The 11,314-nt window shown below is 40.4% G+C and overlaps 1 protein-coding gene across 1 annotated transcript in view; it reads right to left on the bottom strand.

The window, feature by feature from the left end:
- Nucleotides 1-1,908: 1,908 nt before the first annotated feature.
- The window catches only part of rin2a (Ras and Rab interactor 2a), a 50,250-nt gene continuing 40,844 nt past the window's right edge, over nucleotides 1,909-11,314 (bottom strand). The window contains exons 9-12 of the mRNA XM_020651086.3: nucleotides 6,007-6,315; nucleotides 5,757-5,888; nucleotides 5,462-5,625; nucleotides 1,909-5,002 (exon numbers count right to left, since the gene is read on the bottom strand). Coding sequence (XP_020506742.1) covers nucleotides 4,526-5,002; nucleotides 5,462-5,625; nucleotides 5,757-5,888; nucleotides 6,007-6,315 — 1,082 coding nt within the window. The 3' untranslated portion in view covers nucleotides 1,909-4,525. The remainder of the gene's footprint in view (nucleotides 5,003-5,461; nucleotides 5,626-5,756; nucleotides 5,889-6,006; nucleotides 6,316-11,314) is intronic.

Below are 11,314 nucleotides of genomic sequence, written 5' to 3'. Positions count from 1 at the left end.
CCTTTACAACGAGGTATAACTTGTAAGAATCGTGCATTAGTGGAATGAGCAACACAGCTAAAGGTGTGGGTGATGTTTTTGCCAAAATCCCATGAAATGTTCTTCTGTTGGTATTCACTCTTTTTCAGAGCTGCTTGTTGGATTGGATGATTGAACTCTCCCACAGTAATAAAGAAAAGACAAAACATATTGGCCATTTTTTAACTTCATTCATTCTACACAGTCAGGTACGACGGAGGATAGGGCCACGTTAAAAATTATTATTTTTTTGAATTTCAAGAAGTCGTAAATTTACGAGAATAAAGTCGTAAATTTACGAAAAATAAAGTTGAAAATCTACGAGAATAAAGTCGTTCGAGACCAGCCTGTGCAAAAATGATGAAAGTAGAACTCTTAAAGTCTTTAAAGTCTAAAAGAATAAAGTGGTTATTTTAGTCTAAGCGCAGCAGCATCCTGTTCTCAAATGACTAACATGGAGCATCTTGTCCTAAAGGTTTCACCAATAAGGAAATAGGATACTTCCTTGCGTAGTCGGTAAAAACAGTTCAAGAGAAGTTTTCATTTCAACTTGCAAGACCTTGTTTATCTGTAAAATAATGAACAGGACACAAACTGGCTCTGCACATTAGACACTTTGTTGTAGTTTGAAAGATTGAATCATAACAGAAACACACAATCTGGACAGAAACAGGCACAAAGCAATAGTTATCTAACCTCTGAATTTAGCCAGGTCATAAGGTCATGTTCTGATACACAAGGCACACATACCCACACACTCTTTCCTGGTAATAGACCAGGTGTCCACCCAAGAAACTTCTAGGACATGGTCTTTATATAGCACACATGTTGTAACTGCCCAGTGTGATGATTGTCAATAACGGGATGATTGGGATGCTATAAAAGAACTGCTCCAATAGAAATAAACAGATCCTCAATTCACAAGCCATAGTCTCTGTCTGATTGTTTAAGAGCATTTACTCTTCTACAACTTCAACAAGGCAGACCGATAACAGACACAAATAGTTGTGTTGGGGCTTTACTTATGCAGATATGAAACTACACATGCTTTTGGCACACCATCATCTTCACATTGTCTTTAAAATATCAGCACCCTGAAAAGATACTGCAAGAAACTGAAGAAAGAACCACACTGACTGGGAGGAAGTTGTCTGCAGAGGAAAATACTTTTTCTCATTTTGCACAGGCTGGTCTCGAACTCGTTAATTTACGAGAATAAAGTCATAAATTTCCGAGTTCACTTTTTTTTTTTTAACATGGCCCTAATCCTCCGTCGTAGTCAGGAAACTTATTAGCATGTGGAAGATCCATATAACGCAGCCACAACAGCTTGGCACCTCCTCCTCATGCTGGTCACCACATAGTATATATTGTCCAGTGACATAAGTCACGGCCTGATGAGGAGAGATATTATTTTGTACTGATATAGAATATTTTTTTGGACGCCTGTATAAGCGTAATCCTCTAAGTAAGTGAGGATGCATGAAAAAGCCAAGAAGAAAACAGCTGAGAAATACTATGTCCAACAACTACTAGAAAAGACAGAAGAATGCATGGATAGTTTTGAGGGGTAAACTATCCATGCACGCGAAGGTACACGAAGTACAGAGGACAACAGTGTTTTGTGGCTTTGAAGGAGTATTTTTAAATGGTGAATGTGATGATCATTTAGTTTCAAAATTCATTTAAAAAAAGGATTTTAAGTTTTTAAATTCAGTTTCATTAAGGGACAGAGGTGAGTTGTGTCTCATTGGGTTGTGTAAAGATTTGACAAGATGAGCAACAAGTGTGGTCAGTTAGCAGAATGGTATGGAGTGAAAATGTAGGGTGTGAGCACCCTCTAGTGGTGAAACACGGGTACAAGTCTTGACAGAGGAACCAAGTCAGGCATGCAATTTCATTTCCAACTTTTATTAAGTGCAAAAGAATATAAATGAAATCATAAACAGTTTGCCTGGATGAAGTTGATATTTTGACACTGTAAAGAATATTACAAACATGGAAAAGCCATCTGTGAAAAATCCCCGCACAGAGACACATAAATACTCACCTCGCTAAATCAATGAGAAGTTATTTTACTGAAAACGTCACACCATGAGTCAATTCAAGCTTTAAAAACTTGGCACCCAGATAAACACGTTGATCATGTCACAGGTTACATACAGACGATACATGTCATCCTGCTACACAACCGCCTCGAAAAGCCCGCAGGTTTGCTTAGAAGGTGATTCCACTCATTTAGACCAGGGCCCTTGGTTCAATACTACAACACTACTTTGAAGACTGTGATGATTCAGCCATTTCCACTTACCTTTACAATCAGGTCTATGCCTGTAGAGATCTGTTCTGTTATTTTGTCATTTGAGCAGAAAGAAAACACTGAAGCCATTACAGCCGGCCTTGCAGCTGAAATTCATGTCCAAAGTACATTTAAAGGCCTGGATTAAAAATACTGGAATTCCCTTTTAAGCAACCAAGCTTTTCACTATTGTTTTCAAATTCACTTCACATACCTCACGACATTTTAAAACAGGAATGAATGGAGTGTTACAGTTCAAGACAGTAATTATACAGCATATCAACTTGATTTTGAAACTACTGATATTTGAAAAAGAAGAAGATATTTTCAAGTGTTTTGTTTTTTGACTGACACTTAACTGTCCTGTAGGCTGTATTGCTGACTGAGCCTGTCTCAGTAACATCTCCTCTCCTGTAAACAGAGTCCTCACATACTTTTGTCTTTCTGAATATCTACGAGCCGTACAGCATGTTCCTCTGTGTGTGACCTCAGACCAGCATGGAAGTCCACAAAACCTGTTTATAACTGACCATATATATATATATATATATATATATATATATATATGTATATATATATATTTTTTTTAATGGGATAAAAACCTTTATCATTCATCAGTAGTACAAAGACTTGTCTATAATTAGAATATGGCAGCCAGTCACAGTTGTTCCTCGGCCACATCATGTCAATCTGAATGTAAAAGGCGCCCATAAACAAGCAATATATCATGTAAGACACAGTATCTTTCATATCACCAGGATAATCAGTAAATACATAAATGAATGTTACATTTTCTAAACACTGGCAGACGAGCCTGTTTCTAAAATTACACTTAAAAGACAAAACTACATGCAAGAATTTTTTTTTTTTTTTACAAATTTAAAAAAGTGAATCCTTAAGATTGTTATATAAAAAAGGCAGTATTATACGTGATATCTTTCACTGATAATGCCAGGATCTACCTGCATATATACAGCTTAGTGCATGGGATGTTCTGCATGTTGAGAGCAGAAGAGAAAACGAGAAAACGAGAGGCTGTGGCTGTAAACACTGGCCCAGTAGCCACAGCAGCATAGATTTGTTGGAAAAGTCCAATTTGACGAGATCGACTTCCCATTTTAAGACGTAACAGAAAAGAGGCAGTTTGGGTTTGGTGTTCCAACAACTATGGAAAGGAAAAAGGTTAGAAACTTCTTGTCTCCTTGGCTCCACACTCTGTTTTTTTCCAACAGATTTCTACTTCTGCAAACTCCTTAAAGGGAGATTCTGAACATTTGACACAAGCGTTAAGTCGAAAAATGTCTAGAGGCAGCTGTGGGAAATCAGTTATAAAAAATGTCCACCTCTACTGAAGACCAGTACAGTACTGCAACTCTTATGGGATTGGTAATGTCATAGTATTATATAGACAGCCTTTTTTTTTTTTTTTTTTTTTTACACATTGCTACATCTCTTTAAATATATTTTTCCACCACTGAGTTCCTCTTCTTTTTAATATTTGCATAAAGTTACTTGGACTATATCAAATTGCAATATTCACCAGCCACCACTAGGTGTCACTTATCTGTTAAAAACTACTATCACAAGGATTAACAGTTTTAAACCACACACAAAATACAAAATACAGTTTACCAGCAACTGTAACCTTAAAGTCTTAGTTATACCCATCACCTAAATAAAATATCTTAATCTATATCTAAAGTGATTGATCCAAAATTAGATGTTTAGTCTATGTATCTAATGTTTACACTAAGAACAGCTGACCCTGAATCAGCACCTTGACACCAGTATTAAGGCAGGACTGTCAACACATTTTAGTGTTTATGTCATCTTTACACTTTATATTAACTCCTACATCTCTCTCTATCAACCTTCTGTTTAGATTTCAAGAGCTGTGTTTAACAAAGTGTCGATCTGATACCAAATCTAGACCCCAGGAAGTAAACAAAAACTCCATCTTTCTCATTTCCTTCCTTCCTTTTTTCTTTTCCTCTTTCACGTGTCTGTCAGACAAAACATTCCAGCGAGGGGATGTTGACTGAGACGAGACATGTCATCCGAAAGGAGAAGTCAGGCTTTGTAAAGACTGGCACGATACAGCGTTCAGCCCAGTGGAACCCTGTCAACATGCCGGCCCTTTAAGGTCTAATGGAAATAAAGGGCGATACTGTCACAACTTGGGGACAAAGACCCCATTCACACTCTCAGTCATATTGATATGGAGTTCCCATTGAGGTGACTGGGCGGCAGGCTGAGGCTCAGATGGGGACTGAGGCCGAGGCTGAGAGCTGGCTGGAGGGAGGGGTCTGACAGCTCCCTGCCGAGGTCGTTCAAATTGTCCCTGTGGTCAGAGGTCGCAGTGAGGTCGTTGAGGTTGGGTGTAGTATCGGGTGGCGCTGATGATGAGGTGTTACTGCTGGCCACACGGCGGAACACAAAGTGGAAGGGAGTGGCCTGCGAGCGGCTGTGGAGCTCAGCCTTGATCTTCTGAGGGTGCGTGTCTGACGCCAGCTGCTGGCTGCTGCCTTCCATCAGCAAAAACAAGCCGTAGTTCTCAGGATCGGACACTTTAAACTTATGAGCGCACAGCTGGCAAACCTCCTCCACCGTGGCATACGGCCGGACTTGTAGGGTTTTGGCCGTACAGCCGCTGTCCAGCTCCTGCAGTGCCACCCTCAGGTAGTTCTGAAGAACAGTAACAAAAGAAATACAAATATTTTATCATTTTAGCTTCATCAGTCACTGAACATTATCTGTGTTTGGTAGCTTAAAAAATGAAGAAGACAAGGGGAAATTCTGTTTTTACACTCTGTAAGTCATGCAACACACACATAGGCTGAAATATACACACATGCACAAAGCAGGCCCACAGCAGGCGCTCCTGAGCTGATGGTGGATAGGGGGTTTGGTGCCTTGCTCAAGGGCACCTCGGCAGTGCTCAGAAAGTAATCTGGCACCTCTCCAGCTGCAAGACCAACTTCCATATTTGGTCCGCACCAGGACTTGAACCGGCGACCCTCCGGTTCCCAACCTACAGACTGAGCTACTGCCGCCCCTATACTGCCCCCCCATACCAGTTAACTCATTCAGCCAAGGGGCTGTGGTAGCCTAGTGGTTAGTGCTCTACTAAGACTGACTGTTTACCTGGAAATCATCAAAAGATGGAGCAGATCGCTGCATGGTGCGTCGGCGGTGCCACTGGTGGAGTGTGTCTCTGGTTTCAGAGCTCAGGACTCTGGCTGCCTGCTCCTCCTGGAAGTTCTTGATCAGGGACATAGCTCCATAGGCGCTGGTTAGGTAATAGCCACCTGGAAATAAACAAACAGAAGCAGATATTTAATAATATGTGCATATTAGAAAAAAGACAAATACACCTAGCCTTTGTGTTTTTACTAAAAGAAAGTTTACATCGTGGTTAGAGAGTTTTAAACTAACAGACCTTCTCCATGGAGCAGTGAGGGGTCCAGCAGCTCCATCATGTAAAGTATTTCATTGTCCAGCTGGGGCATGTCACACTGGGCCAACACATAGGTCAGCATGGGCAGGAAGTCATCAGCACCGTACAGACGACCTGAGAGGCAGAGAGAGCACAGACGTTAGGACTGAAGCTTTTAACTTCATCATTTGTGACTATTTTTACTACTTTACTTTTTTTTTTTCTTATAACCCAAAAGTGCTTCGATGTTCACCTGAATTGTCCTCCATGATGGTGTAGATAAGTTTGCAGACTCTCAGCAACATGGTGACCTTCTTCTCTGGGGAGTACAGCTTACTCATGGTGTGGAACTTGTGCTTAATCTTCTCTATGGCCACAGGGTCCGGGGGCAGCGTGTCGGCCACGCCCATTTCCTGCGGCTGCCTGGCCTTGGCCAATGCCAGGTTCTCCTTTAGCTCCTGCCACTCACCGTTGCGCACCTGGAACTCCCGCAGGGCTGCGCTCACTATCGGTTTGAGGGGCTTCAGGACGCATTTGTGCATGGCCTTTTCCAGAACTTGGTCTAAGGAGAAAACAAACAGTTTGTGTTCATTAATCATATTCATATTCGTGTTGAAATGTTGAGCTTTGACTTGTGTCAACATCAGAGAAATGTTTCTGTTCATTACATGATTAAAACATTTTAACCCCTGTGGAGGGTTTTTCATGTATTCAGATATTTGGAAGACCCTTTGAAGATTCTGAAAATGACCTTCAGAATAGAGATTTGAGTGTAATTGAAATGCAGACAAATACTCGCTTTTTTTTTTTAAACCTTTGATCTGTGTCCTCTACATCTTTTGTTGGACCAATGAGAAACTTCTTTAAAGGCATATCAGGTAACTCATACATGGCCGCTGCCTGAAGCATCTATGATTGCTTCAGATTTTGGTATACGTAAGATTTAATAGAAACCCCAGTGTGTACTTTGCCGATGTTCAACAAACAAAAATAAAGCAGAGGAGGAACACGATGACTAACCAATCAAATGTGCGACGCAGCAGAGGCAGCTGTACACAAAGCACTGCAAGACCACAGGACCTGAACTTTTATCTCCTGGACATGTACTGGAAGGAAATGCTCTGCCCCTCCTGTGTAAGTCTGATATCTGCAGGATGACTAAAAACAACCCTCAGATAACAGCCTGCTGGAGAAGGATGTAAATCTCTTCAACAATCCCACTTCTGAAAACATGCACATTAGTCCAGTGTCTGTCTATCTGTTGAAGTGTCATTAATCTATAGCCTGTTTGTCTATTTGTCCACATCACACCAAGGTTAACATCTCATTCCTGAACCATGTTGTTTTGGATAATTGAGACAAAAGTTAATTAGTCAGGACTTCTAAAGCTGCTGAATCTGATTCTTTTTTTGTTCTTATGTTCCACAGATCTGATTTTTTTTATGACACTGTGAACAGCACAAGTCACATAGAATCAGATCTTTTCATATCAGATTGGGGCCACTTTCACATGCGTCTCATGCAGGCCACATATAAAAAGCAGTATGAACAGCCAAACAAAAGCAATAAATCTGAGCAGAAAACATCAGAACTGAGCATTAGGGCTTGCAGTGTGAATGCAGCCTAAGTTTCCTGGAAACTAGCACAGTTATATCCCGCCCTCTCTTTCTGTTGTTGTTATCAGTCAAACCAAAGTGTTCAATATCTGCAATTTTTAAACATCAGAGTCCAAGACAGTCTTGTCCATGACTCTGTTGGTCAGTAACCCAGATTGCAGAGCAGCCAGGGTGTGTATCCACAAACCTACAGTGCCAACACAACTTTTTACAAGCTCAGCTCGTGCAGTCTGACTAACACGAACCATGATATCATAATACAGACAGGATGGATGCAGGGAGGGGGGCCAAACCACAGCACTGCTGAATAAGGAGCATGTGTGTGTGTGTGTGTGCGCGCGTGTGCTGTGTGTGTGTGTTTGTTGCTGACTTTCCTCCAAAAAAGGGTGAAGTCAGCAGATTTTCAGCTGAGCACATTAGCAGACACAGATTTTACTTCTCCACCACAGTTGGCTTGAAATTCAGCATCTGCCTTTCACATCAATCAGTCTCTTTCACAGAATGAGGAGTTGTTAGATTTCTTTTTTGCACTTTTTAAAAATACTTTTTCACCATGTAGTTCCAGAGCTCAGAGTAGACTAATGTCTTTTTTTGTCAGTAGAGTTTCATGTCTTTGAATACAGTGATGTAGAGGCTATTTCTGATTTCAAAGAAATCATTCTGTAGTAGGAATCCTGTTTTTATTCTCATCAGACACTTTAAATATAGATCAGAGCCTGTCAGGAGCAAAAAACTAAACACTTGTAGAAGCACATTTAGGCCTAGGCCAAGGCCAAGGCTTTCTCATTCCACCTTTCAAAGACTACTGACTGACTTACAGTGGCACTAAGTAGGGCACCAAGCACAGCGAACTAGGATCAACACAATGAGTGATGTGTTTTAATTAAAGGTAAAGACTGGGTGGATTTGTTTTTTTACAAGCTTATTTTAGTATCCCAGGACTATACTTTCCCTAGCTTCATAATCACAAGTTATTTTGGAGGAAAAAACCAACCTGTCTGTTGGAAACAATGTATTCCTTTTGTTTGCATGTTCCCTGTGACAACCTGAATGTGTTACTGCCTACCTGTGGTTTACATGGGAAGTTAAGGCAAACCAAAAGCCCCAAAAACATTTACCGTATTTTCCGCACTATAAGGCGCACTTAAAAGCCTTTAATTTTCTCAAAAAACGACAGTGCACCTTATAATCCGGAGCGCCTTATATATGGATCAATTGGTTAATTGGTTGATCCATACTGGTTGTACACGGCGCTCAGCGACACTGACTCGGATAATGACGAGAGGGAGCCGGGCATGTTGGATGCCGTACTCGCCCAACTGTTCAATTCGGACACTGAAGAAGAAGAATTCGAGGGATTCGTGGACGGGGAATGAACTGAAAAAGTGAGCTTTACGTGTTATATGTAACTGAACAATGTTGAGTTATGCACTAACGTTTGAATTAGCGGTATCAGACTGTGTTTCTTTTACGTGTTTACAACTGAACAAGGCTGGGAGATATTGTTAATATGCACATTAACGTTTGAACATCGTTACCATGGGAGTGAACGGAGTTGTCAGAACACTTAATAAAGTTTGACTTTATCTGACTGTTTTGTTGACATTCCCTTTAGCACAGCTCCATCTAGTGGATGCATAACGCAACCCCAGTCAAACGTTTGACTGCAGTATCTTCTATTCTATGCGCCTTATAATCCGGTGCGCCCTATATATGAAAACAGTTCTAAAATAGGCCATTCATTGAAGGTGCGCCTTATAATCCGGTGTGCCTTATAGTGCGGAAAATACGGTACTCTACTTCCCCAAGTGACTTTGGTGTAGGGCTGGGAATCTTTGGGTGTGTCACGATTCAATTAGATTTCGATTCAGAAACAATGTTTGATTCAAAATGATTCTGGATCCATGATTCAAAGTCTATTTTTGAATTAGTACATAGTTCAGGATCTACTCCAGTCATCTGTGAGACTGTCTGAATTTCTTGCTGCTCCATTTGGCATTCTACTGAGATTTTTAGGAAGTTATGAATCTATTTAATATCTCAGAAGATAAGAATCTCAATTTATTTTCCCCCACCTCTACTTTGGTACATGAGTTGTTACATAAAAAAGTTATTTTCCAGCTAGATTCTTGGAAAACGGGTTCAGGGTAAAACCAAATAATTTACATAAAGTCTCAGTGTGGTTACAACAGACACCAAGGCCTAAAAACAATATTTTGCTGCATTTGAAGGGTATTTGATTTTCTTCTTCACAAAAAATTAAAACAAATGAAAGCTTCTTTGAAAGGAGTCATTTTCCCATACAGTGTGACTTTTACTACTGGCAGACGAACAGATAGATTTTGTTTGTCTTGTTTTTATTCCATCAGTTTGTGTTAAACTGTCCTATGTCTTTTTATTTGTGTGTTTTTGTCCACTGTACTTCACTATATCATATATTGAGTTTGTGTATATCTGATATATTAATGTAAAGAGTTACAGATTAATTAACCTGTAGATAATACAGTCACTTTTTTTTTTTTTAAGATTCATTTTTGGGCTTTTTGTGCCTTTATTGTAGAGATAGGACAGTGGATAGAGATGGAAATCAGGGAGACAGAGCGGGGAATGACATGCGGTAAAAGGAGCCACAGGCTGGATTTGATCCCGGGCTGCCCGCTTGGAGGATCGCTGCCTCCATACATGGGGCGCACGCACTAACCACTGCGCCACATAAACAGTCACTTTTAATCACTCTTTTGAAAGTCAGCTATTTCTTTAAGAAAGAGTGAGAAGAACTGATTTGCCCTTTTCATTGTGAGGTTTCGCTCTCATTACAAATACCTCTCTTAGAGCTTAATGACCACTAGACTCCCCACTGATACAGTGATTAACAACAGGGAAGTCCGTGCCAAAATTCCCAACTCTGGGCCAGATTTACAGAAATTAAAATGACCCAGTTCAAAGTAGAGCAGTGTGTCTAACAGACCTGTAGGAGTGTGAGTGTGTTTTCCCTGTGGCCATTTGTTTTCCAAACTTAAGAGGAACAGTCACAAGTGGTGGCTGACCCTTCTGGACTTCTATTTCCTGTCCTGGTTTCAAAGAGAATTCACGCACTTAGCTTAAAGCATCACCTCTACATAACACAAAAGAGGGGTCAGGCTAATGCAGGGCAACTTATCGGTCAAGGACGGCCAAAACAGACAACCAGACGCAAACATATTCTCATACTTCCCACAAACAGGGCCTATTCCCGCTTGATATAAACATCCTCCCACCCAACACCCTCCCTGTTGTCCTTGACAGTAGTACAAGGAAATGTTATCATTGAAGTTGTATCCCTCACTCACTTATACCCTTTTTAATATCGTCCCTGGTCTCTGATGCTTTAACTCTTGATTTTGATGTCTAATGTTTGTTTTTAGCAATTTTAAGTTTGATGCCAAGGTGACCTCCTCCAATGCTAAACCAACCAATCATTCTTTTTTTAAACATCACGTTTGATTCCATTTCATATCCTGTGTTGAAAATAGGTTAAACCAAATGTGACACCAAGCATTTAACTCAAAGGCAGTGTGAGGTAGTTTCTTTCAAAAACACTTGGAAGTAGATTGTTTTACAGTATAAATATCTCAAACTCACAACCACACACTTCTAAAAGCACAGAGAGAGACATGTCAACAAGTGTGTCTCCTTAAAGTAAAAATAGACTCACGTTATCTGGAGGAGTGAATCTGTCATGTCACTGAGAGAGCACTCCTTCTGATACACAGATTGCTGACTTCCTGCTACAATGATATACACCACAAATCCAAGTCCATAGCTTTAGATCTCAAAAACAAGAAGGCTGAGGGACAAATCGTTACAAGTTAAAACTGGTTTATTGTCTTACGTAAATGGGTCAATGACGTGACGCTCATTTTTTTGTGTCCATAAGGTTTAGTTAACTTTTAAAGGCTTAAAATG

This window comes from Labrus bergylta, chromosome 10 (assembly GCF_963930695.1).
Source record: "Labrus bergylta chromosome 10, fLabBer1.1, whole genome shotgun sequence".
In the NCBI taxonomy this organism is placed as follows: Eukaryota; Metazoa; Chordata; class Actinopteri; order Labriformes; family Labridae; genus Labrus; species Labrus bergylta.
The sequence above is the reverse complement of the archived record's forward strand: the minus strand, read 5'-3'. Positions and strand labels throughout refer to the sequence as shown.